We start from the raw sequence: 27,959 nt of genomic DNA, 5'->3' as shown, positions 1-27,959 counted from the left end.
CTCCCTCCCTCCCTCCCTCCCTCCCTCCCTCCCTCCCTCCCTCAGCCCACTAAGAGTGCCACGTACTGCGGAGGTATATCTAAGACCTACTCCATGATCTGCCTGGCATTCGACGACGACAAGAGCCCCAAGGGCCGCAAGGTGACCAAGAAGGGCTCCTTCCTGTCCTGGGGCGTGAAGAACCATCTGAAGAGCTCCAGCACCCTGAGCCTCCCTACAGCAGACTACTCTGGAACACTGCCTTGGAACAAACCCTGTCCCACCTTCCCTTCCTCCAGCTCCTACAACGACTCCGCTCTTTACTAGAGAAGGAAACATACTGGACTGTACAGACACTCTACTGGGTTAGAGAATACTGTGTTAAGGTCTCAAATGGCACCCTATTCCCCATATAGTGCAGTACTTTGGAGGTCTATGGGCTCTGGTCTAAAGTAGTGAACTATATAGGGAATAGGGTGCCATTGTGGGCACACTTGTTAAATCCACTTTAATCAGTGTAGATGAAGGGGAGGAGACGGGTTAAAGAAGGATTTTCAAGCCTTGACAATTGAGACATGGATTGTATTTGTGTGCCAATCAGAGGGTGAAAGGGCAAGACAAAATATTTAAGTGTCTTTGAACAGGGTATGGTTGTAGGTGCCAGGCGCACCGGTTTGTGTGAAGAACTGCAACGCTGCTGAGTTTTTCACTCTCAACAGTTTCCCGTGTGAATCAAGAATGGTCCACCAGCCAAAGGACATCCAGCCAACTTGACACCACTGTGGGTAGCACTGGAGTCAACATGGGCCAGCATCCCTGTGGAACGCTCTCAACACCTTGTAGAGTCCATGCCCCGACACATTGAGGCTGTTCTGTCACATTGAGGCTGTTCTGTCACATTGAGGCTGTTCTGTCACATTGAGGCTGTTTCTTTCACATTGAGGCTGTTCTGACACATTGAGGCTGTTCTGTCACATTCAGGCTGTTCTGTCACATTGAGGCTGTTCTGTCACATTGAGGCTGTTCTGTTCTGTCACATTGAGTCTGTTCTGTCACATTGAGGCTGTTCTGTTCTGTCACATTGAGGCTGTTCTGTCACATTGAGACTGTTCCGAGGGCAAAAAGGATGGAGGTGTCACTCTATATTAGGAAGGTGTTCTTAATGTTTTGTATACTCGGTGTTCTTAATGTTTTGTATACTCGGTGTGTTGATATTCTAATGTAAAAAATGTCAAGTTATACTATGTAGATATCCCACTATGTAGAAGGTGAAGGATGTAACTCTGAAACCAGGAAGTGATACGTCTGTAGTGAGTGTTGTGATAGGCTAACACAATGCGCTGTAAGCTGATGAAAATAGATTTCTTTATTTTTTTATTTTTGTGTGTAATTTCTCGTTAAGACAATTACTGTGGTTGATATGAAGGAATATTGTGTGTGGTGGGCTGTTCTGATGTAGGCCTTGTGAAATCTCTGTGTTTTAGATTTTATTGGCATGTCAGGGGAGGGAGGGAGGGAGAAGAGGGGGAGATAGGGGGCCTGGGTTGAGGGGAAAAGAGGAAGGGAGGGGGCCTGGGTTGAGGGGAAAAGAGGAAGGGAGGGGGCCTGGGTTGAGGGGAAAAGAGGAAGGGAGGGGGCCTGGGTTGAGGGGAAAAGAGGGAGGGATGGAGAGGGGGGCCTGGGTTGAGGGGAAAAGAGGGGGCCTGGGTTGAGGGGAAAAGAGGGGGCCTGCGCAGTGTAATTAACCAAAAAACCTCTGGGCCATCGAGACACAGCTCTCACCTAAGCTTCTGCCATATTGTAATAGTGAGTTCTAACAAGCCTTTAAATGAAACTCGTCGTAGTTAAACACTAATATCCATCCCCCCTCCTCCTGTACTGCTGACCGGCAGCCATTTTAAACACTAATATCCATCCCCCCTCCTCCTGTACTGCTGACCGGCAGCCATTTTGAACACTAATATCCATCCCCCTCCTCCTGTACAGCTGACCGGCAGCCATTTTGAAACTGGTCGTAGTTAAACACTAATATCCATCCCCCCTCCTCCTGTACTGCTGACCGGCAGCCATTTTGAAACACTAATATCCATCCCCCCTCCTCCTGCACTGCTGACCGGCAGCCATTTTAAACACTAATATCCATCCCCCCTCCTCCTGTACTGCTGACCGGCAGCCATTTTGAAACACTAATATCCATCCCCCCGCCTCCTGTACTGCTGACCGGCAGCCATTTTAAACACTAATATCCATCCCCCCTCCTCCTGTACTGCTGACCGGCAGCCATTTTAAACACTAATATCCATCCCCCTCCTCCTGTACTGCTGACCGGCAGCCATTTTGAAACTCGTCGTAGTTAAACACTAATATCCATCCCCCCTCCTCCTGTACTGCTGACCGGCAGCCATTTTGAAACTCGTCGCAGTTAAACACTAATATCCATCCCCCTCCTCCTGTACTGCTGACCGGCAGCCATTTTGAAACTCGTCGCAGTTAAACACTAATATCCATCCCCCTCCTCCTGTACTGCTGACCGGCAGCCATTTTGAAACTCGTCGCAGTTAAACACTAATATCCATCCCCCTCCTCCTGTACTGCTGACCGGCAGCCATTTTAATGACAACCTTTCTTGGTAGAGCAGGGAGAAGTCTCCCTACCAGCGGACAGATGTGGTTCTATCTCTGTGGATGTTTGTGTAATATTTGCTGTTAAAAATGAAGGCTATTTTGTAAAAGGGAAAAAGACTGGTTGTGTTGTCTGTTTTTTGTCTCCGGTGTTCAGTGTATTTGCAGATGCTAACGTTAATATAATAGTATACAACAGGTTCATGTTCATTTAGCAAAGCCTGGGTTCCATTGAAGGGAAGAGTCCCTGTTTGATTCCACCATTGTGATTATACTGGTCTCTAGTGGTTTCTATGAGGTTCTAGTGGTCTCTAGTGGTTTCTATGGGTTTCTAGTGGTCTCTAGTGGTTTCTACTGGTCTCTAGTGGTCTCTAGTGGTTTATATGGGTTTCTACTGGTCTCTAGTGGTTTATATGGGTTTCTACTGGTCTCTACTGGTCTCTAGTGGTTTCTACTGGTTTCTACTGGTTTCTACTGGTCTCTAGTGGTTTCTATGGGTTTCTAGTGGTTTCTATGGGGTTCTAGTGGTCTCTAGTGGTTTCTATGGGTTTCTAGTGGTTTCTATGGGTTTCTAGTGGTCTCTAGTGGTTTATATGGGTTTCTACTGGTCTCTAGTGGTTTCTACTGGTTTCTACTGGTCTCTAGTGGTCTCTAATGGATGTCCACCTGAACATTTTTCTGACACTGCAGTGTTGCACTTTCTTATCTACCAAGTAGATTATTATACGTTTTGATAATCAAATTATTTCTGTAATAAAAATCCAACAACAAGAAACATCTGAATATCTGTGTGTGGACATTGTAAAGCGTTTGTAGACGGTAAAGTTGTGAAGTCTGTTGGCTGTTGCAAAGTTATGTATTTTCTGAGATCATTGTCTTCAAAGGGGTATGTAAAAGAAAATATATATATATTCACTGCGTTTCATCTTCTTTCAGGAAATGCCACTCGCGGCTTCCTGAATTCTACAACGCAGCACATTGTGTGCAGGTCATAGGTACTCTAGGTTTGATTGTAAACACACCTGTTGGACAGTCACAATCCCTTTCTGTTGCTCGTCCCATCTTTACTGAACTCAATTGTGGCTAAATAGTTGTTGTACAGTTTTTATAATGCTTGTGTAAACTGCTAGTACAGTTTATAATCCTTGTGTAAACTGCTAGTACAGTTTATAATCCTTGTGTAAACTGCTAGTACAGTTTATAATGCTTGTGTTAGCTGTACTCCAACTATTGCCTCACTAGTACAGTTTATAACGTATCCTGCTCCAGTTATGTGTAAATATAAAGTCACATTATTATGAAGGAAAATGAATTGAAGGGCATATTGACTTCATGTGTGTAGGAATTTATATGATTGAGTTGATATATTATTGTAAAATGTTTTTCTGTTGGGAGGTGTACAGTATACTGCATGATTATAAACTATCAATAATCTCTGTTGGGAGGCGTACAGTATACTGCATGATTATAAACTATCAATAATCTCTGTTGGGAGGCGTACAGTATACTGCATGATTATAAACTATCAATAATCTCTGTTGGGAGGCGTACAGTATACTGCATGATTATAAACTATCAATAATCTCTGTTGGGAGGCGTACAGTATACTGCATGATTATAAACTATGAATAATCTCTGTTGGGAGGCGTACAGTATACTGCATGATTATAAACTATGAATAATCTCTGTTGGGAGGCGTACAGTATACTGCATGATTATAAACTATGAATAATCTCTGTTGGGAGGCGTACAGTATACTGCATGATTATAAACTATGAATAATCTCTGTTGGGAGGTGTACAGTATACTGCATGATTATAAACTATGAATAATCTCTGTTGGGAGGCGTACAGTATACTGCATGATTATAAACTATGAATAATCTCTGTTGGGAGGCGTACAGTATACTGCATGATTATAAACTATGAATAATCTCTGTTGGGAGGCGTACAGTATACTGCATGATTATAAACTATCAATAATCTCTGTTGGGAGGTGTACAGTATACTGCATGATTATAAACTATCAATAATCTCTGTTGGGAGGCGTACAGTATACTGCATGATTATAAACTATCAATAATCTCTGTTGGGAGGCGTACAGTATACTGCATGATTATAAACTATCAATAATCTCTGTTGGGAGGCGTACAGTATACTGCATGATTATAAACTATCAATAATCTCTGTTGGGAGGCGTACAGTATACTGCATGATTATAAACTATCAATAATCTCTGTTGGGAGGCGTACAGTATACTGCATGATTATAAACTATCAATAATCTCTGTTGGGAGGCGTACAGTATACTGCATGATTATAAACTATCAATAATCTCTGTTGGGAGGCGTACAGTATACTGCATGATTATAAACTATGAATCTCTGTTGGGAGGCATATATTGAATATATCTTCACAGTCCTCATGTTTTCTGCAGTGGGGGGGTACACCCCAAATGGCCCCCTATTCCCTATATAATGAGCCCATAGAGCGCTGGTTAGAAGTAGTTCACTCTACAGGGGATAGGAGGCCATTTTGGACGGACTCCTCATTGTTGTTGTTGTTCTCCTGTTGGTTTCCATGGTTTCACTCTGTTACCTCCTTTCTTACTGCCGGATACAAAACAGCTGTGGGGACAATGTCTTGCTGTTGATCGATGTACAGTCCGTTATTTTATCATTGTGTATGTATGTTTGTCCTCGGTCAACTTAAATCTCAATAAACTATGTGAATAAACTGAAGAGATGAAGCATCTTTCTGCCTTCCATAGGGGGGACATTACATCCATAGTGGAGTGAGTTGGAGCATCGTTCTGCCTTCCATAGGGGGGACATTACATCCATAGTGGAGTGAGTTGGAGCATCTTTCTGCCTTCCATAGGGGGACATTACATCCATAGTGGAGTGAGTTGGAGCATCTTTCTGCCTTCCATAGGGGGGACATTACATCCATAGTGGAGTGAGTTGGAGCATCTTTCTGCCTTCCATAGGGGGACATTACATCCATAGTGGAGTGAGTTGGAGCATCTTTCTGCCTTCCATAGGGGGACATTACATCCATAGTGGAGTGAGTTGGAGCATCTTTCTGCCTTCCATAGGGGGACATTACATCTACAGTGGAGTGAGTTGGAGCATCTTTCTGCCTTCCATAGGGGGGACATTACATCCATAGTGGAGTGAGTTGGAGCATCTTTCTGCCTTCCATAGGGGGACATTACATCCATAGTGGAGTGAGTTGGAGCATCTTTCTGCCTTCCATAGGGGGGACATTACATCCATAGTGGAGTGAGTTGGAGCATCTTTCTGCCTTCCATAGGGGGACATTACATCCATAGTGGAGTGAGTTGGAGCATCTTTCTGCCTTCCATAGGGGGACATTACATCCATAGTGGAGTGAGTTGGAGCATCTTTCTGCCTTCCACAGGGGGGACATTACATCCATAGTGGAGTGAGTTGGAGCATCTTTCTGCCTTCCATAGGGGGGACATTACATCCATAGTGGAGTGAGTTGGAGCATCTTTCTGCCTTCCATAGGGGGGACATTACATCCATAGTGGAGTGAGTTGGAGCATCTTTCTGCCTTCCATAGGGGGGACATTACATCCATAGTGGCGTGAGTTGGAGCATCTTTCTGCCTTCCATAGGGGGGACATTACATCCATAGCGGAGTGAGTTGGAGCAACGTTTTATACATTATAAAGACAAATCATCATTGTAAAAAAAAAAACTGGTTCTGTATCCTAAATGCTGATTGGATGAGCAGCGGTTCAGGCCGTGCTTTATTGGCCGTCAGAGACACACCTATTGGCTGCTAACAGGTCCACCTGAAAAATGACTGTGCCTCCTTAAATGATACTGCGTGGCCAAGCTGAGGTCTGCGTTGGGCCCGTGCAGCTTATACGGTGATATGGCCTCTGCAGAAATCAGGGCATTCATACTTCGAGTGCATCGCCGAGCTGACGCAGAGCTGTTGTCAAGGAAGTGAGTTTGTGTTTCTACAGAACCTCCCGCCCACACCTACCGTCAACCAGTCACGTCAATGCGAAACTATATTAAGTCGTTCGCATTGTTCCAAAAATTTGCGAAGGTGTACAGCGATGGGGTAGAGAGCTCAATTTGACCTCTGCATGCCTCCGGAGGCTCCGTGACACCATCCATACAGCGACTGCAGATCAGACATAAACTGGCTTTAAGGAAATCATGTTCATGTTGCTGTCCGAATCATCTCTTGTATTTCTCAACTCACACATTATTTCCCCTTGCTTTCAACCTAGCACTTAGTTTGGTACAGCGGGGTTAATATAAACCTAGCATCTACTTTGGTACAGGGGGGTTAATATCAACCTAGCATCTAGTTTGGGGGGGGGGGGGGGGGGGGGTTAATATAAACCTAGCATCTAGTTTGGTACAGGGGGGGTTAATATAAACCTAGCATCTAGTTTGGGGGGGTTAATATAAACCTAGCATCTAGTTTGGGGGGTTAATATAAACCTAGCATCTAGTTTGGTACAGCGGGGTTAATATCAACCTAGCATCTAGTTTGGTACAGGGGGGGTTAATATAAACCTAGCATCTAGTTTGGGGGGTTAATATAAACCTAGCATCTAGTTTGGGGGGGGGGTTAATATAAACCTAGCATCTAGTTTGGGGGGGGGGTTAATATAAACCTAGCATCTAGTTTGGGGGGGTTAATATCAACCTAGCATCTAGTTGGGGGGGGTAATATAAACCTAGCATCTAGTTAGGGGGGGTTCATATAAACCTAGCATCTAGTTTGGGGGGGGGGGTTAATATAAACCTAGCATCTAGTTTGGGGGGGGTTAATATAAACCTAGCATCTAGTTTGGTACAGGGGGGGTTAATATAAACCTAGCATCTAGTTTGGGGGGGATTAATATAAACCTAGCATCTAGTTTGGTACAGGGGGGGGTTAATATAAACCTAGCATCTAGTTTGGTACAGGGGGGGTTAATATAAACCTAGCATCTAGTTTGGTACAGGGGGGGGTTAATATAAACCTAGCATCTAGTTTGGTACAGCGGGGGTTAATATAAACCTAGCATCTAGTTTGGGGGGGTTAATATAAACCTAGCATCTAGTTTGGGGGGGTTAATATAAACCTAGCATCTAGTTTGGGGGGGTTAATATAAACCTAGCATCTAGTTTGGGGGGGTTAATATAAACCTAGCATCTAGTTTGGGGGGGTTAATATAAACCTAGCATCTAGTTTGGGGGGGTTAATATAAACCTAGCATCTAGTTTGGTACATGGGGGGTTAATATAAACCTAGCATCTAGTTTGGGGGGGTTAATATAAACCTAGCATCTAGTTTGGGGGGTTAATATAAACCTAGCATCTAGTTTGGTACAGCGGGGTTAATATCAACCTAGCATCTAGTTTGGTACAGGGGGGGTTAATATAAACCTAGCATCTAGTTTGGGGGGTTAATATAAACCTAGCATCTAGTTTGGGGGGGGGGTTAATATAAACCTAGCATCTAGTTTGGGGGGGGGGTTAATATAAACCTAGCATCTAGTTTGGGGGGGTTAATATCAACCTAGCATCTAGTTGGGGGGGTTAATATAAACCTAGCATCTAGTTAGGGGGGGTTCATATAAACCTAGCATCTAGTTTGGGGGGGGGGGGTTAATATAAACCTAGCATCTAGTTTGGGGGGGGTTAATATAAACCTAGCATCTAGTTTGGTACAGGGGGGGTTAATATAAACCTAGCATCTAGTTTGGGGGGGGTTAATATAAACCTAGCATCTAGTTTGGTACAGGGGGGGGTTAATATAAACCTAGCATCTAGTTTGGTACAGGGGGGGTTAATATAAACCTAGCATCTAGTTTGGTACAGGGGGGGGTTAATATAAACCTAGCATCTAGTTTGGTACAGCGGGGGTTAATATAAACCTAGCATCTAGTTTGGGGGGGTTAATATAAACCTAGCATCTAGTTTGGTACAGCGGGGGTTAATATAAACCTAGCATCTAGTTTGGTACAGCGGGGGTTAATATAAACCTAGCATCTAGTTTGGGGGGGTTAATATAAACCTAGCATCTAGTTTGGTACATGGGGGGTTAATATAAACCTAGCATCTAGTTTGGGGGGGTTAATATAAACCTAGCATCTAGTTTGGGGGGGTTAATATAAACCTAGCATCTAGTTTGGGGGGGTTAATATAAACCTAGCATCTAGTTTGGGGGGATTAATATAAACCTAGCATCTAGTTTGGGGGGGTTAATATAAACCTAGCATCTAGTTTGGGGGGGTTAATATAAACCTAGCATCTAGTTTGGTACATGGGGGGTTAATATAAACCTAGCATCTAGTTTGGGGGGGTTAATATAAACCTAGCATCTAGTTTGGTACATGGGGGGTTAATATAAACCTAGCATCTAGTTTGGGGGGGTTAATATAAACCTAGCATCTAGTTTGGGGGGGTTAATATAAACCTAGCATCTAGTTTGGGGGGGTTAATATAAACCTAGCATCTAGTTTGGGGGGATTAATATAAACCTAGCATCAGTTTGTTATATCTGGAGTACTTCTCCTGTCCTATTCGGTGTCCTGTGTGAATCTAAGTGTGCGTTCTCTAATTCTCTCCTTCTCTCTTTCTCTCTCTCGGAGGACCTGAGCCCTAGGACCATGCCCCAGGACTACCTGACATGATGACTCCTTGCTGTCCCCAGTCCACCTGGCTGTGCTGCTGCTCCAGTTTCAACTGTTCTGCCTTATTATTATTCGACCATGCTGATCATTTATGAACATTTGAACATCTTGGCCATGTTCTGTTATAATCTCCACCCGGCACAGCCAGAAGAGGACTGGCCATCCCACATATGCTCTCTCTAATTCTCTCTTTCTTTCTCTCTCTCGGAGGACCTGAGCCCTAGGACCATGCCCCAGGAATACCTGACATGATGACTCCTTGCTGTCCCCAGTCCACCTGACTGTGCTGCTGCTCCAGTTTCAACTATTCTGCCTTATTATTATTCGACCATGCTGGTCATTTATGAACATTTGAACATCTTGACCATGTTTTGTTATAATCTCCACCCGGCACAGCCAGAAGAGGACTGGCCACCCCACATAGCCTGGTTCCTCTCTAGGTTTCTTCCTAGGTTTTGGCCTTTCTAGGGAGTTTTTCCTAGCCACCGTGCTTCTTCACCTGCATTGCTTGCTGTTTGGGGTTTTAGGCTGGGTTTCTGTACAGCACTTTGAGATATCAGCTGATGTACGAAGGGCTATATAAAATAAATTTGATTGATTGAAAATAAATTTGATCTAGTTTGGGGGGGGTTAATATACACATAGCATCTGGTTTGGAACAGGGGAGGTTAATATAAACCTAGCATCTAGTTTGGTACAGGGGGGGTTAATATAAACCTAGCATCTAGTTTGGTACAGGGGGGGTTAATATAAACCTAGCATCTAGTTTGGTACAGGGGGGGTTAATATAAACCTAGCATCTAGTTTGGTACAGGGGGGGTTAATATAAACCTAGCATCTAGTTTGGTACAGGGGGGGTTAATATAAACCTAGCATCTAGTTTGGTACAGGGGGGATTAATATAAACCTAGCATCTAGTTTGGTACAGGGGGGGTTAATATAAACCTAGCATCTAGTTTGGTACAGGGGGTTAATATAAACCTAGCATCTAGTTAGGGGGGGTTAATATAAACCTAGCATCTAGTTTGGGGGGTTAATATAAACCTAGCATCTAGTTTGGGGGGGTTAATATAAACCTAGCATCTAGTTTGGGGGGTTAATATAAACCTAGCATCTAGTTTGGGGGGGTTAATATAAACCCAGCATCTAGTTTGGGGGGGTTAATATAAACCTAGCATCTAGTTTGGTACAGGGGGTTAATATAAACCTAGCATCTAGTTTGGGGGGGTTAATATAAACCTAGCATCTAGTTTGGGGGGATTAATATAAACCTAGCATCTAGTTTGGGGGGGGTTAATATAAACCTAGCATCTAGTTTGGTACAGTGGGGGTTAATATAAACCTAGCATCTAGTTTGGTACAGGGGGGGGGGGGGGGCGTTAATATAAACCTAGCATCTAGTTTGGGGGGGTTAATATAAACCTAGCATCTAGTTTGGGGGGGTTAATATAAACCTAGCATCTAGTTTGGTACAGCTGGGTTAATATAAACCTAGCATCTAGTTTGGGGGGTTAATATGAACCTAGCATTTAGTTTGGGGGGGGGGGGGGGTTAATATAAACCTAGCATCTAGTTTGGTACAGCGGGGGTTAATATAAACCTAGCATCTAGTTTGGTACAGGGGGGGTTAATATAAACCTAGCATCTACTTTGGTACAGGGGGGGTTAATATAAACCTAGCATCTAGTTTGGGGGGTTAATATAAACCTAGCATCTAGTTTGGGGGGGGGGGGGTTAATATAAACCTAGCATCTAGTTTGGGGGGATTAATATAAACCTAGCATCTAGTTTGGTACATGGGGGGTTAATATAAACCTAGCATCTAGTTTGGGGGGATTAATATAAACCTAGCATCTAGTTTGGTACAGGGGGGGGTTAATATAAACCTAGCATCTAGTTTGGTACAGGGGGGGTTAATATAAACCTAGCATCTAGTTTGGGGGGGTTAATATAAACCTAGCATCTAGTTTGGTACAGCGGGGGTTAATATAAACCTAGCATCTAGTTTGGGGGGGTTAATATAAACCTAGCATCTAGTTTGGTACAGCGGGGGTTAATATGAACCTAGCATCTAGTTTGGGGGGGTTAATATAAACCTAGCATCTAGTTTGGGGGGGTTAATATAAACCTGGTATCTAGTTTGGTACAGCGGGGGTTAATATAAACCTAGCATCTAGTTTGGGGGGGTTAATATAAACCTAGCATCTAGTTTGGTACATGGGGGGTTAATATAAACCTAGCATTTAGTTTGGTACAGCGGGGTTAATATAAACCTAGCATCTAGTTTGGGGGGGTTCATATAAACCTAGCATCTAGTTTGGGGGGGTTAATATAAACCTAGCATCTAGTTTGGTACATGGGGGGTTAATATAAACCTAGCATTTAGTTTGGTACAGCGGGGTTAATATAAACCTAGCATCTAGTTTGGGGGGGTTCATATAAACCTAGCATCTAGTTTGGGGGGGTTCATATAAACCTAGCATCTAGTTTGGGGGGGTTAATATAAACCTAGCATCTAGTTTGGGGGGGTTAATATAAACCTAGCATCTAGTTTGGTACAGCGGGGTTAATATAAACCTAGCATCTAGTTTGGTACAGGGGGTTAATATAAACCTAGCATCTAGTTTGGGGGGGTTAATATAAACCTAGCATCTAGTTTGGGGGGGTTAATATAAACCTAGCATCTAGTTTGGTACAGCGGGGTTAATATAAACCTAGCATCTAGTTTGGGGGGGTTAATATAAACCTAGCATCTAGTTTGGTACAGGGGGTTAATATAAACCTAGCATCTAGTTTGGGGGGGTTAATATAAACCTAGCATCTAGTTTGGGGGGGTTAATATAAACCTAGCATCTAGTTTGGTACAGCGGGGTTAATATAAACCTAGCATCTAGTTTGGTACAGCGGGGTTAATATAAACCTAGCATCTAGTTTGGGGGGGGGTTAATATAAACCTAGCATCTAGTTTGGTACAGGGGGTTAATATAAACCTAGCATCTAGTTTGGGGGGGTTAATATAAACCTAGCATCTAGTTTGGGGGGGTTAATATAAACCTAGCATCTAGTTTGGTACAGCGGGGTTAATATAAACCTAGCATCTAGTTTGGTACAGGGGGGGTTAATATAAACCTAGCATCTAGTTTGGGGGGGGTTAATATAAACCTAGCATCTAGTTTGGTACAGCGGGGTTAATATAAACCTAGCATCTAGTTTGGTACAGCGTGGTTAATATAAATCTAGCATCTACAGTGCCTTGCGAAAGTATTCGGCCCCCTTGAACTTTGCGACCTTTTGCCCCATTTCAGGCTTCAAACATAAAAATATAAAACTATTTTTTTGTGAAGAATCAACAACAAGTGGGACACAATCATGAAGTGGAACGACATTTATTGGATATTTCAAACTTTTTTAACAAATCAAAAACTGAAAAATTGGGCGTGCAAAATTATTCAGCCCCCTTAAGTTAATACTTTGTAGCGCCACCTTTTGCTGCGATTACAGCTGTAAGTCGCTTGGGGTATGTCTCTATCAGTTTTGCACATCGAGAGACTGACATTTTTTCCCATTCCTCCTTGCAAAACAGCTCAAGCTCAGTGAGGTTGGATGGAGAGCATTTGTGAACAGCAGTTTTCAGTTCTTTCCACAGATTCTCGATTGGATTCAGGTCTGGACTTTGACTTGGCCATTCTAACACCTGGATATGTTTATTTTTGAACCATTCCATTGTAGATGTTGCTTTATGTTTTGGATCATTGTCTTGTTGGAAGACAAATCTCCGTCCCAGTCTCAGGTCTTTTGCAGACTCCATCAGGTTTTCTTCCAGAATGGTCCTGTATTTGGCTCCATCCATCTTCCCATCAATTTTAACCATCTTCCCTGTCCCTGCTGAAGAAAAGCAGGCCCAAACCATGATGCTGCCACCACCATGTTTGACAGTGGGGATGGTGTGTTCAGCTGTGTTGCTTTTACGCCAAACATAACGTTTTGCATTGTTGCCAAAAAGTTCAATTTTGGTTTCATCTGACCAGAGCACCTTCTTCCACATGTTTGGTGTGTCTCCCAGGTGGCTTGTGGCAAACTTTAAACAACACTTTTTATGGATATCTTTAAGAAATGGCTTTCTTCTTGCCACTCTTCCATAAAGGCCAGATTTGTGCAATATACGACTGATTGTTGTCCTATGGACAGAGTCTCGCACCTCAGCTGTAGATCTCTGCAGTTCATCCAGAGTGATCATGGGCCTCTTGGCTGCATCTCTGATCAGTCTACTCCTTGTATGACCTGAAAGTTTAGAGGGACGGCCAGGTCTTGGTAGATTTGCAGTGGTCTGATCAAATTTAATCAATCAAATTTATTTTATATAGCCCTTCGTACATCAGCTGATATCTCAAAGTGCTGTACAGAAACCCAGCCTAAAACCCCAAACAGCAAGCAATGCAGGTGAAGAAGCACGGTGGCTAGGAAAAACTCCCTAGAAAAGCCAAAACCTAGGAAGAAACCTAGAGAGGAACCAGGCTATGTGGGGTGGCCAGTCCTCTTCTGGCTGTGCCGGGTGGAGATTATAACAAAACATGGTCAAGATGTTCAAATGTTCATAAATGACCAGCATGGTCGAATAATAATAAGGCAGAATAGTTGAAACTGGAGCAGCAGCACAGTCAGGTGGACTGGGGACAGCAAGGAGTCATCATGTCAGGTATTCCTGGGGCATGGTCCTAGGGCTCAGGTCCTCCGAGAGAGAGAAAGAAAGAGAGAATTAGAGAGAGCATATGTGGGATGGCCAGTCCTCTTCTGGCTGTGCCGGGTGGAGATTATAACAGAACATGGCCAAGATGTTCAAATGTTCATAAATGATCAGCATGGTCGAATAATAATAAGGCAGAACAGTTGAAACTGGAGCAGCAGCACAGCCAGGTGGACTGGGGACAGCAAGGAGTCATCATGTCAGGTAGTCCTGGGGCATGGTCCTAGGGCTCAGGTCCTCCGAGAGAGAGAAAGAGAGAAGGAGAGAATTAGAGAACGCACACTTAGATTCACACAGGACACCGAATAGGACAGGAGAAGTACTCCAGATATAACAAACTGACCCTAGCCCCCCGACACATAAACTACTGCAGCATAAATACTGGAGGCTGAGACAGGAGGGGTCAGGAGACACTGTGGCCCACTCCGAGGACACCCCCGGACAGGGCCAAACAGGAAGGATATAACCCCACCCACTTTGCCAAAGCACAGCCCCCACACCACTAGAGGGATATCTTCAACCACCAACTTACCATCCTGAGACAAGGCTGAGTATAGCCCACAAAGACCTCCGCCACGGCACAACTTGATACTCCTTCCATTTCAATATTATCGCTTGCACAGTGCTCCTTGGGATGTTTAAAGCTTGGGAAATCTTTTTGTATCCAAATCTGGCTTTAAACGTCTTCACAACAGTATCTCGGACCTGCCTGGTGTGTTTCTTGTTCTTCATGATGCTTTTTGCGCTTTTAACGGACCTCTGAGACTATCACAGTGCAGGTGCATTTATACGGAGACTTGATTACACACAGGTGGATTGTATTTATCCTCATTAGTCATTTAGGTCAACATTGGATCATTCAGAGATCCTCACTGAACTTCGGGAGAGAGTTTGCTGCACTGAAAGTAAAGGGGCTGAATCATTTTGCACGCCCAATTTTTCCGTTTTTGATTTGTTAAAAAAGTTTGAAATATCCAATAAATGTCGTTCCACTTCATGATTGTGTCCCACTTGTTGTTGATTCTTCACAAAAAAATACAGTTTTATATCTTTATGTTTGAAGCCTGAAATGTGGCAAAAGGTCGCAAAGTTCAAGCGGGTCGAATACTTTCGCAAGGCTCTGTATACGTTTAATAGCTTTGAGAAGAGAGGAGAGAACCAAGCTGTTTCCTACATGTGTATTTACAGTATACCCGTATAGTATTACATTGAGGCCTATCCACTACTGTAAATCACTGCCCATTTACCTTCCGCAAACCCAGATTATATACACGGTTAAAGCACTATAACATGTCCATGTCCTTCTCACCTTTGTAGAACACTAGGAGCATGGGAACGCTAGGCACTGCATAGCCTGCGGAGACCTAATGGGGTTTTAAAGTGCTCACAGATTCCACTTTCTGATGTCGTGGGTTGGATGGTTTGGCTGAGTTATTAAAGAGAGAAGGCTTCTGCAGGCCAGCACTGATGTCAGAGTGGTTTGTGTGTGTGTGTGTGTGTGTGTGTGTGTGTGTGTGTGTGTGTGTGTGTGTGTGTGTGAGTGTGAGAGGGAAAGGAATGAGGGGAAATTAGTAGTGTATGAGACCAACGTTACAGTAGCTATAAGACCTTTCCAGTCTGCAGAAGGAAAACCACAGGAAATAAGCATGAAATGAAAAAGTAGGCTAGACATTCTGTATATAATTCAAATCTGGTTTGACCAGTTAAATACTTGTTTCACTAGTGTGTGTGTGTGTGTGCGTGAGAAAGAGAGGGAGAGAGAGGGGGAGAAAGAGAGAGAGAGAGAGACAGAGAGAGAATATCTACATTTCAGGTCCTTGTTTGGTCAAACCAACCTGGTATGATAGCGCCACCCGCTGTTGGGACACGTGCATTGTGTGTGAAATGAGAAATGGTGGCGTTGCTAAGAGGATTAAAGCTGAACGCTGAGTGGCTACTCATTTTACTATAAGCCAATGAAATTAGCCGTTGTATTGAGGGTCAAAGCGTCTGGATACGAGTCGGGTAGTTGGCTTCTGTAAAGACGTCTTGACTCCTATTGAATATGAAAAAGCAGAAGATTTTGAATACAACAAATGGTCTTATTAACTACTTAGTTAGCTACTCTTTATTATAGTTCATTAAAAACAACAAACATCAACAACGTCTTCCTCCAACCAAATCAACCATCAATTCGACATCAGGACAGGATGTCAACATTTAGCTTCAGGAGAAGTGGAAAGAAAGCCTTCGTAAGTCAAGTCTCTTCCCTCACTCTGCCTCTCAGACAGCTCTGCTTCTTACTGGACTAGTTAGCCAGCCAACGTTGTCTCTCTGCTTCTTACTAGACTGGTTAGCCAGCCAACTTTGTCTCTCTGCTTCTTACTAGGCTAGTTAGCCAGCCAACTTTGTCTCTCTGCTTCTTACTAGACTAGTTAGCCAGCCAACTTTGTCTCTCTGCTTCTTACTAGACTAGTTAGCCAGCCAACTTTGTCTCTCTGCTTCTTACTAGGCTAGTTAGCCAGCCAACTTTGTCTCTCTGCTTCTTACTAGACTAGTTAGCCAGCCAACTTTGTCTCTCTGCTTCTTACTAGACTAGTTAGCCAGCCAACTTTGTCTCTCTGCTTCTTACTAGACTAGTTAGCCAGCCAACTTTGTCTCTCTGCTTCTTACTAGGCTAGTTAGCCAGCCAACTTTGTCTCTCTGCTTCTTACTAGACTAGTTAGCCAGCCAACTTTGTCTCTCTGCTTCTTACTAGGCTAGTTAGCCAGCCAACTTTGTCACTCTGCTTCTTACTAGACTAGTTAGCCAGTCAACTTTGTCTCTCTGCTTCTTACTAGACTAGTTAGCCTGTCAACTTTGTCTCTCTGCTTCTTACTAGACTAGTTAGCCAGCCAACTTTGTCTCTCTGCTTCTTACTAGACTAGTTAGCCAGCCAACTTTGTCTCTCTGCTTCTTACTAGCATAGTTAGCCAGCCAACTTTGTCACTCTGCTTCTTACTAGACTAGTTAGCCAGTCAACTTTGTCTCTCTGCTTCTTACTAGACTAGTTAGCCTGTCAACTTTGTCTCTCTGCTTCTTACTAGACTAGTTAGCCAGCCAACTTTGTCTCTCTGCTTCTTACTAGACTAGTTAGCCAGCCAACTTTGTCTCTCTGCTTCTTACTAGACTAGTTAGCCAGCCAACTTTGTCACTCTGCTTCTTACTAGACTAGTTAGCCAGTCAACTTTGTCTCTATGCTTCTTACTAGACTAGTTAGCCAGCCAACTTTGTCTCTCTGCTTCTTACTAGACTAGTTAGCCAGCCAACTTTGTCTCTCTGCTTCTTACTAGACTAGTTAGCCAGCCAACTTTGTCTCTCTGCTTCTTACTAGACTAGTTAGCCAGCCAACTTTGTCTCTCTGCTTCTTACTAGACTAGTTAGCCAGCCAACTTTGTCTCTCTGCTTCTTACTAGACTAGTTAGCCAGCCAACTTTGTCTCTCTGCTTCTTACTAGACTAGTTAGCCAGCCAACCTCGTCTCTCTGCTTCTTACTAGACTAGTTAGCCAGCCAACTTTGTCTCTCTGCTTCTTACTAGACTAGTTAGCCAGCCAACTTTGTCACTCTGCTTCTTACTAGACTAGTTAGCCAGCCAACTTTGTCACTCTGCTTCTTACTAGACTAGTTAGCCAGTCAACTTTGTCTCTATGCTTCTTACTAGACTAGTTAGCCATCCAACTTTGTCTCTCTGCTTCTTACTAGACTAGTTAGCCAGCCAACTTTGTATCTCTGCTTCCTACTAGACTAGTTAGCCAGCCAACTTTGTCTCTCTGCTTCTTACTAGACTAGTTAGCCAGCCAACTTTGTCTCTCTGCTTCTTACTAGACTAGTTAGCCAGCCAACTTTGTCTCTCTGCTTCTTACTAGACTAGTTAGCCAGCCAACTTTGTCACTCTGCTTCTTACTAGACTAGTTAGCCAGTCAACTTTGTCTCTCTGCTTCTTACTAGACTAGTTAGCCAGACAACTTTGTCTCTCTGCTTCTTACTAGACTAGTTAGCCAGCCAACTTTGTCTCTCTGCTTCATACTAGGCTAGTTAGCCAGCCAACTTTGTCTCTCTGCTTCTTACTAGACTAGTTAGCCAGCCAACTTGCTTTGAGAAGGGAAGAGGCTTACTCTAAAATTGATTAAAGTGTTTTCCCCCTCATCAATCTACACACAATACTCCATAAGGACAATGCAAAAACAGGTTTTATTTATTTTTTGCTAATTTATTACAAATAAAAAGCTGAAGTATCACATTTCCATAAGTATTCAGACCCTTTACTCAGTACTTTGTTGAAGCACCTTTGGCAGCGATTACAGCCTCAAGTCTTCTTGGGTATGACGCTACAAGCTTGTCACACCTGTATTTGGGGAGTTTCTCCCATTCCTGTCTGCAGATCCTCTCAAGCTCTGTCAGGTTGGATGAGGAACGTTTCTCCAGAGCGATTCTGTAGGTAAAAGATGACTCAACGTACCTCGCTCTCCCCTCTACATTGAACACGATATGACAAACAGAAAAGCAATTGTCAAGAATGAAGTGGTTTAGAAGTGCCTTTGTTAGGTGTGTGTGTGTGTGTGTAATAATTTACTCAAGCCGTTTGTAGTCCTGGTGTTATACAGGAAGTGATGCTGTGGTCCGTGGGAGTGTGTGTGTGTGTTATACTGGAAGTGATGCTGTGGTCCGTGGGAGTGTGTGTGTGTGTTATACTGGAAGTGATGCTGTGGTCCGTGGGAGTGTGTGTGTTATACAGGAAGTGATGCTGTGGTCCGTGGGAGTGTGTGTTATACAGGAAGTGATGCTGTGGTCCGTGGGAGTGTGTGTTATACAGGAAGTGATGCTGTGGTCCGTGGGAGTGTGTGTGTGTGTGTGTGTGTGTTATACAGGAAGTGATGCTGTGGTCCGTGGGAGTGTGTGTGTGTGTTATACTGGAAGTGATGCTGTGGTCCGTGGGAGTGTGTGTGTGTGTTATACTGGAAGTGATGCTGTAGTCCGTGGGAGTGTGTGTGTTATACAGGAAGTGATGCTGTGGTCCGTGGGAGTGTGTGTGTTATACTGGAAGTGATGCTGTGGTCCGTGGGAGTGTGTGTGTGTGTGTGTGTGTTATACAGGAAGTGATGCTGTGGTCCGTGGGAGTGTGTGTGTTATACAGGAAGTGATGCTGTGGTCCGTGGGAGTGTGTGTGTGTGTGTGTGTTATACAGGAAGTGATGCTGTGGTCCGTGGGAGTGTGTGTGTTATACAGGAAGTGATGCTATGGTCTGTGGGAGTGTGTGTGTGTGTGTGTTATACAGGAAGTGATGCTGTGGTCCGTGGGAGTGTGTGTGTTATACAGGAAGTGATGCTATGGTCTGTGGGAGTGTGTGTGTGTGTGTGTTATACAGGAAGTGATGCTGTGGTCCGTGGGAGTGTGTGTGTGTGTGTTATACAGGAAGTGATGCTGTGGTCCGTGGGAGTGTGTGTGTGTGTGTTATACAGGAAGTGATGCTGTGGTCCGTGGGAGTGTGTGTGTGTGTTATACTGGAAGTGATGCTGTGGTCGGTGGGAGTGTGTGTGTGTGTGTTATACAGGAAGTGATGCTGTGGTCCGTGGGAGTGTGTGTGTGTGTTATACAGGAAGTGATGCTGTGGTCCGTGGGAGTGTGTGTGTGTGTGTGTGTTATACAGGAAGTGATGCTGTGGTCCGTGGGAGTGTGTGTGTGTGTTATACTGGAAGTGATGCTGTGGTCCGTGGGAGTGTGTGTGTGTGTGTTATACAGGAAGTGATGCTGTGGTCCGTGGGAGTGTGTGTGTGTGTTATACAGGAAGTGATGCTGTGGTCCGTGGGAGTGTGTGTGTGTGTGTGTTATACAGGAAGTGATGCTGTGGTCCGTGGGAGTGTGTGTGTTATACAGGAAGTGATGCTGTGGTCCGTGGGAGTGTGTGTGTGTGTTATACAGGAAGTGATGCCGTGTTCACCATATTTGGAAACATTTGGTCAGTCTACTTGTCTCAAAGATCCTCCTCGTCAACTCCATAACCATCAACTTCCATGTTAACATCATTCTCTCTCTTCACACCTCATCAACTCACCTTCACTGTGTTGTGGTGAACGTTTCCCCCTAACAAGGTTTGTTTTGATTTAGAGGCACATAGCTCACGGCTTGATCCCTGCAGCCACCATCGCCCCCCGGCCTGCTGTACCCCGTACCCCTCCCCCTCGCAGCCCGTACCCCTCTCCAGAAAGACCCAGGTACCTATATGGAACTTACACCTAACAAACGGACCTGCATCCCACATGGCATCCTGTACCCTATATAGAATGCACACCTTTTCACCGGGGCCCGTAGGATAGTGCGTTTATGTAGGGAATAGGGTGTCATTTGGAATGCACTCTCAACTCTGTCTGACGTCTTTCTCTCCTCTTCCCTTCTCGTTCCTTGTCTCCTCGTTCCTTGTCTCCTCGTTCCATGTCTCCTTGTTCCTTGTCTCCTCTTCCCTCCTCATTCCTTGTCTCCACTTCCCTTCTGGTTCCTTGTCTCCACTTCCCTTCTGGTTCCTTGTCTCCTCGTTCCTTGTCTCCTCGTTCCTTGTCTCCTTGTTCCTTGTCTCCTCTTCCCTCCTCGTTCCTTGTCTCCACTTCCCTTGTCTCCACTTCCCTTCTGGTTCCTTGTCTCCTCGTTACTTGTCTCCACTTCCCTTCTCTCCTCTTCCGTTCTCGTTACTTGTCTCCTCGTTCCTTGTCTCCTCGTTACTTGTCTCCACTTCCCTTCTGGTTCCTTGTCTCCTCGTTACTTGTCTCCACTTCCCTTCTCTCCTCTTCCGTTCTCGTTCCTTGTCTCCTCGTTCCTTGTCTCCTCCTTACTTGTCTCCTCATTCCTTGTCTTCTGTCATCCTTTTTCCTTCTAACCTTATTGCCATGACTCTCAGATGACTTATTGTACATGTAAGTATGAATGACTATCTGAATTCTGACTTATCTATCCTAAAACCTCTTATTACAGGTGACCTCATCCTATCTGGGCTAAAACCTGTTATTACAGGTGACCTCATCCCATCTATCCTAAAACCTCTTATTACAGGTGACATCATCCCATCTGGGCTAAAACCTGTAATTGCAGGTGACCTCATCCTATCTGTCCTAAAACCTGTAATTAAAGGTGACATCATCCCATCTGTCCTAAAACCTGTTATTACAGGTGACATCATTCCATCTGTCCTAAAACCTGTTATTATAGGTGACCTCATCCCATCTGTCCTAAAACCTGCTATTGCAGGTGACCTCATCCCATCTATCCTAAAACCTGTTATTACAGGTGACCTCATCCCATCTGTCCTAAAACCTGTTATTACAGGTAACCTCATCCCATCTGGGCTAAAACCTGTAATTACAGGTGACCTCATCCCATCTGGGCTAAAACGTGTTATTACAGGTAACCTCATCCCTTCTGTCCTAAAACCTGTTATTGCAGGTGATCTCATCCCATCTGGGCTAAAACCTGTAATTACAGGTGACCTCGTCCCATCTGTCCTAAAACCTGTTATTGCAGGTGACCTCATCCCATCTGTCCTAAAACCTGTTATTGCAGGTGACCTCATCCCATCTGTCCTAAAACCTGTTATTACAGGTGACCTCATCCCATCTGGGCTAAAACCTGTAATTACAGGTGACCTCATCCCATCTGTCCTAAAACCTGTTATTACAGGTGACCTCATCCCATCTGGGCTAAAACCTGTAATTACAGGTGACCTCATCCCATCTGTCCTAAAACCTGTTATTGCAGGTGACCTCAATCTATCTGTCCTTAAAACCTGTTATTACAGGTGACATCATCTCACCTGGGCTAAAACCTGTTATTACAGGTAACCTCATCCCATCTATCCTAAAACCTGTAATTACAGGTGACCTCATCCCATCTGGGCTAAAATATGTTATTACAGGTGACCTCATCCCTTCTGTCCTAAAACCTGTTATTACAGGTGACCTCATTCCATCTGTCCTAAAACCTGTTATTGCAGGTGACCTCATCCCATCTGTCCTAAAACCTGTTATTGCAGGTGACCTCATCCCATCTGTCCTAAAACCTGTTATTACAGGTGACCTCATCCCATCTATCCTAAAACCTGTTATTACAGGTGACATCATCTCACCTGGGCTAAAACCTGTTATTACAGGTGACCTCATCCCATCTATCCTAAAACCTGTTATTACAGGTGACATCATCTCATCTGGGCTAAAACGTGTTATTACAGGTGACCTCATCCCATCTGGGTTAAAACCTGTTATTACAGGTGACATCATCTCACCTGGGCTAAAACCTGTTATTACAGGTGACCTCATCCCATCTTGGTTAAAACCTGTTATTACAGGTGACCTCATCCCATCTTGGTTAAAACCTGTTATTACAGGTGACCTCATCCCATCTGGGTTAAAACCTGTTATTACAGGTGACCTCAGCCCATCTGGGTTAAAACCTGTTATTACAGGTGACCTCAGCCCATCTGGGCTTAAACCTGTAATTACAGGTGACATCATCTCATCTGGGCTAAAACGTGTTATTACAGGTGACCTCATCCCATCTGGGTTAAAACCTGTTATTACAGGTAACCTCGTCCCATCTGTCCTACAACCTGTAATACAGGTAACCTCATCCCATCTGGGTTAAAACCTGTTATTACAGGTGACCTCATCCCATCTTGGTTAAAACCTGTTATTACAGGTGACCTCATCCCATCTTGGTTAAAACCTGTTATTACAGGTGACCTCATCCCATCTGGGTTAAAACCTGTTATTACAGGTGACCTCAGCCCATCTGGGCTTAAACCTGTAATTACAGGTGACATCATCTCATCTGGGCTAAAACGTGTTATTACAGGTGACCTCATCCCATCTGGGTTAAAACCTGTTATTACAGGTAACCTCGTCCCATCTGTCCTACAACCTGTAATACAGGTAACCTCATCCCATCTGGGTTAAAACCTGTAATTACAGGTAACCTCATCCCATCTGGGTTAAAACCTTAGTGTCACGGACTTATAAGTATCACTTGTTTTTGTTGTTGACTCCCATCGGTGCTTAATGAACCCTCATCCATCTGTGTTTAATGAACCCTCATCCATCTGTGTTTAATGAACCCTCATCCATCGGTGCTTAATGAACCCTCATCCATCTGTGTTTAATGAACCCTCATCCATCTGTGTTTAATGAACCCTCATCCATCGGTGCTTAATGAACCCTCATCCATCTGTGTTTAATGAACCCTCATCCATCTGTGTGTTTATGAACCCTCATCCATCTGTGTTAAATGAACCCTCATCCATCTGTGTTTAATGAACCCTCATCCATCTGTGTTTTGATGAACCCTCATCCATCTGTGTGTTAATGAACCCTCATCCATCGGTGCTTAATGAACCCTCATCCATCTATGTTTAATGAACCCTCATCCATCTGTGTTTAATGAACCCTCATCCATCTGTGTGTTTATGAACCCTCATCCATCTGTGTTAAATGAACCCTCATCCATCTGTGTTTAATGAACCCTCATCCATCTGTGTTTTAATGAACCCTCATCCATCTGTGTGTTAATGAACCCTCATCCATCGGTGCTTAATGAACCCTCATCCATCTATGTTTAATGAACCCTCATCCATCTGTGTTTAATGAACCCTCATCCATCGGTGCTTAATGAACCCTCATCCATCTGTGTTTTAAATAACCCTCATCCATCTATGTTTAATGAACCCTCATCCATCTGTGTTTAATGAACCCACATCCATCTGTGTGTTTATGAACCCTCATCCATCTGTGTTTAATGAACCCTCATCCATCTGTGTTTTAATGAACCCTCATCCATCTGTGTGTTAATGAACCCTCATCCACCGGTGCTTAATGAACCCTCATCCATCTATGTTTAATGAACCCTCATCCATCTGTGTTTAATGAACCCTCATCCGTGTGTTTATGAACCCTCATCCATCGGTGCTTAATGAACCCTCATCCATCTGTGTTTAATGAACCCTCATCCATCTGTGTTTAATGAACCCTCATCCATCGGTGCTTAATGAACCCTCATCCATCTGTGTTTTAAATAACCCTCATCCATCGGTGCTTAATGAACCCTCATCCATCTATGTTTAATAAACCCTCATCCATCTGTGTTTAATGAACCCTCATCCATCTGTGTGTTTATGAACCCTCATCCATCTGTGTGTTAATGAACCCTCATCCACTTGTGTGTTAATGAACCCTCATCCATCTGTGTTTTGATGAACCCTCATCCATCTGTGTGTTAATGAACCCTCATCCATCTGTGTGTTAATGAACCCTCATCCATTTGTGTGTTAATGAACCCTCATCCATCTGTGCTTAATGAACCCTCATCCATCTGTGTGTTAATGAACCCTCATCCATCTGTGTGTTAATGAACCCTCATCCATTTGTGTGTTAATGAACCCTCATCCATCGGTGCTTAATGAACCCTCATCCATAGTGACAATGTGTTTTCTACTTTTGTCTGTATCCTCCACTTCCTCTTTAACTCGTCTTTCTGTCCGTACTACAGGTCTGCCTTGGCAGCCGCCATCTTGTCGTCGTCGTTGACCGGCAGGACCATCGCCCTCCCTCCTGCACGCCCCAGATCCTTCTCCGAGAGTGACTGCTCACGCTCAGAGACACACACCACGTTCGAGCCTTACGCCAGCACAGCGCTCTACACTAGGTAGGCCGCCTTTGCTTGTTGGTGTCGCTCAGAATCCGTCAACATCACTGAGTCTGACAATCAATTCTTCTGCGATTCCTTGCATCCTATCTCCTAGTGTCAGGTTTAATCGTATTGGAGGAGAAGGCTCAAGGTCCCGCCCCTCAGACCTTCTTCTCCAATACGTTTTGAGGAGGAGTCGAGGACAGATGAATTGAGAAAGAGCCTGCAGTGCCACCTACAGATGTCGTATCTTAATTTGACCCAGTTTTTCACAGCAGGAAAATAATCCTGCAGCAACAGGAAATGTGAATTATTATGTGGATTATAATGATATACATGTTTTGTAGTGGTTGTTATATTTTCTCATTAGGGCAAATAACATCTGACATTTTTTAAGTGGAACATTATAAACATTAGCAACCTTTTTAAACCTTGAATCCTGCAACAACATGATGATCAAATGAAGATCCTATATCTGTAGTAGGTCACTTACAGTAGTCTGCCCTCAGTGACCAAAGCTGTGAATCAGTGATACCAGAGGAGTAGATCTGTGATCTCTCTCTCATGTCTTTATTTAGAGACGGAGAGCCAGAATCTTTGGCTGGCCGGCCTCGCTTGCCCTCTCCTGGGCTCTCTGAAGACCATGATGATGAAGAGGAGGAGGAGGACTTAGAGAGATCGGTTCTGTCAGATGAAGATGGTCATGTCTACCAGTCTCTGGATCGCCGGGGGAGAAGTCCCACCAGAGACAGATATGACATCTACGCCCGGCCTGTAAAACAGGTAGGAAGGGTTTGGGTCAGGACCTCTACACCCGGCCTGTAAAACAGGGAGGAAGGGTTTGGGTCAGGACCTCTACACCCGGCCTGTAAAACAGGTAGGAAGGGTTTGGGTCAGGACCTCTACACCCGGCCTGTAAAACAGGGAGGAAGGGTTTGGGTCAGGACCTCTACACCCGGCCTGTAAAACAGGGAGGAAGGGTTTGGGTCAGGACCTCTACACCCGGCCTGTAAAACAGGGAGGAAGGGTTTGGGTCAGGACCTCTACACCGGCCTGTAAAACAGGGAGGAAGGGTTTGGGTCAGGACCTCTACACCCGGCCTGTAAAACAGGGAGGAAGGGTTTGGGTCAGGACCTCTACACCCGGCCTGTAAAACAGGTAGGAAGGGTTTGGGTCAGGACCTCTACACCTGGCCTGTAAAACAGGGAGGAAGGGTTTGGGTCAGGACCTCTACACCCGGCCTGTAAAACAGGTAGGAAGGGTTTGGGTCAGGACCTCTACACCCGGCCTGTAAAACAGGGAGGAAGGGTTTGGGTCAGGACCTCTACACCCGGCCTGTAAAACAGGGAGGAAGGGTTTGGGTCAGGACCTCTACACCCGGCCTGTAAAACAGGGAGGAAGGGTTTGGGTCAGGACCTCTACACCGGCCTGTAAAACAGGGAGGAAGGGTTTGGGTCAGGACCTCTACACCCGGCCTGTAAAACAGGGAGGAAGGGTTTGGGTCAGGACCTCTACACCGGTCTGTAAAACAGGGAGGAAGAGTTTGGGTCAGGACCTCTACACCCGGCCTGTAAAACAGGGAGGAAGGGTTTGGGTCAGGACCTCTACACCCGGCCTGTAAAACAGGTAGGAAGGGTTTGGGTCAGGACCTCTACACCCGGCCTGTAAAACAGGGAGGAAGGGTTTGGGTCAGGGCCTCTACACCCGGCCTGTAAAACAGGGAGGAAGGGTTTGGGTCAGGACATCTACACCCGGCCTGTAAAACAGGGAGGAAGGGTTTGGGTCAGGACCTCTACACCCGGCCTGTAAAACAGGGAGGAAGGGTTTGGGTCAGGACCTCTACACCCGGCCTGTAAAACAGGGAGGAAGGGTTTGGGTCAGGGCCTCTACACCCGGCCTGTAAAACAGGGAGGAAGGGTTTGGGTCAGGACATCTACACCCGGCCTGTAAAACAGGGAGGAAGGGTTTGGGTCAGGACCTCTACACCCGGCCTGTAAAACAGGGAGGAAGGGTTTGGGTCAGGACCTCTACACCCGGCCTGTAAAACGGGGAGGAAGGGTTTGGGTCAGGACATCTACACCCGGCCTGTAAAACAGGGAGGAAGGGTTTGGGTCAGGACCTCTACACCGGCCTGTAAAACAGGGAGGAAGGGTTTGGGTCAGGACCTCTACACCCGGCCTGTAAAACAGGGAGGAAGGGTTTGGGTCAGGACCTCTACACCCGGCCTGTAAAACAGGGAGGAAGGGTTTGGGTCAGGACCTCTACAACAACGACCATAACTACTGTAGCCTGCCGTTAACAGGTTAACCATAGATATCTAAGGGCCGTCCTCACCAACCACCATAACTACTGTAGCCTGCCGTTAACAGGTTAACCATAGATATCTAAGGGCCGTCCTCACCAACCACCATAACTACTGTAGCCTGCCGTTAACAGGTTAACCATAGATATCTAAGGGCCGTCCTCACCAACCACCATAACTACTGTAGCCTGCCGTTAACAGGTTAACCATAGATATCTAAGGGCCGTCCTCACCAACCACCATAACTACTGTAGCCTGCCGTTAACCATAGATATCTAAGGGCCGTCCACACCAACCACCATAACTACTGTAGCCTGCCGTTAACAGGTTAACCATAGATATCTAAGGGCCGTCCTCACCAACCACCATAACTACTGAAGCCTGCCGTTAACAGGTTAACCATAGATATCTAAGGGCCGTCCTCACCAACGACCATAACTACTGAATATTAACAAATGATACACACAGAGCCTTCAGAAAGTATTCACACCCCTCGACTTTGTTATAGCCGGAATTTAAAATTTATTAAAAGGAGATTTGTTTTTTAACTAGTCTACTACACACAACATCCCATAATGTCAAAGTGGTATTTATTCAATTGATTTAACCTTTTTATTTAACTTGGCAAGTCAGTTAAGAACAAATTCTTATTTTACAATGACGGCCTACCCCAGGGCCAGACCCGGACGACGCCGGGCCGATTGTGCGCCGCCCTATGAGACTCCCAATCACGGCCGGATGTGATACAGCCTGGATTCGAACCAGGGACTGTAGTGAGACGCAGTGCCTTAGACCACTGCGCCACTCAGGAGTAGAGTTCAGGAATAGACATCACATTATAAGTTGCATGGACTCACCTCTGTGTGCAATAATAGTGTTTAACATGAGGTGTGAATGACTACCTCATCTCTGAACCCCACACATACAATTATGGGGTGGCAGGTAGCCTGGTGGTTAGAGCATT

The 27,959-nt window shown here is 44.8% G+C and overlaps 2 protein-coding genes and 1 long non-coding RNA gene across 4 annotated transcripts in view; all 3 read left to right on the top strand.

The window, feature by feature from the left end:
- rhpn2 (rhophilin, Rho GTPase binding protein 2) overlaps positions 1-505 on the top strand; it is a 79,371-nt gene extending 78,866 nt beyond the window's left edge. For both annotated transcript variants that reach the window (XM_036981670.1, XM_036981669.1), the window contains exon 15: positions 46-505. In XM_036981670.1, coding sequence (XP_036837565.1) covers positions 46-306 — 261 coding nt within the window. In that variant the 3' untranslated portion in view covers positions 307-505. The remainder of the gene's footprint in view (positions 1-45) is intronic.
- Positions 506-1,649: 1,144 nt separating this feature from the next.
- LOC110518217 lies at positions 1,650-5,339 on the top strand. The gene is made up of 2 exons (XR_005052364.1): positions 1,650-3,693; positions 3,798-5,339. It is a non-coding gene; the product is annotated as an uncharacterized LOC110518217 (long non-coding RNA).
- A 10,666-nt stretch (positions 5,340-16,005) lies between these two features.
- The window catches only part of cep89 (centrosomal protein 89), a 173,174-nt gene continuing 161,220 nt past the window's right edge, over positions 16,006-27,959 (top strand). Inside the window, exons 1-4 of the mRNA XM_036981811.1 lie at positions 16,006-16,246; positions 20,140-20,246; positions 24,556-24,711; positions 25,272-25,476. Coding sequence (XP_036837706.1) covers positions 16,205-16,246; positions 20,140-20,246; positions 24,556-24,711; positions 25,272-25,476 — 510 coding nt within the window. The 5' untranslated portion in view covers positions 16,006-16,204. The remainder of the gene's footprint in view (positions 16,247-20,139; positions 20,247-24,555; positions 24,712-25,271; positions 25,477-27,959) is intronic.

This window comes from Oncorhynchus mykiss, chromosome 6, assembly GCF_013265735.2.
Source record: "Oncorhynchus mykiss isolate Arlee chromosome 6, USDA_OmykA_1.1, whole genome shotgun sequence".
Lineage (NCBI taxonomy): Eukaryota > Metazoa > Chordata > Actinopteri > Salmoniformes > Salmonidae > Oncorhynchus > Oncorhynchus mykiss.
Note: the sequence above shows the minus strand (reverse complement) of the source record. Positions and strands in the feature narration are given on the sequence as shown.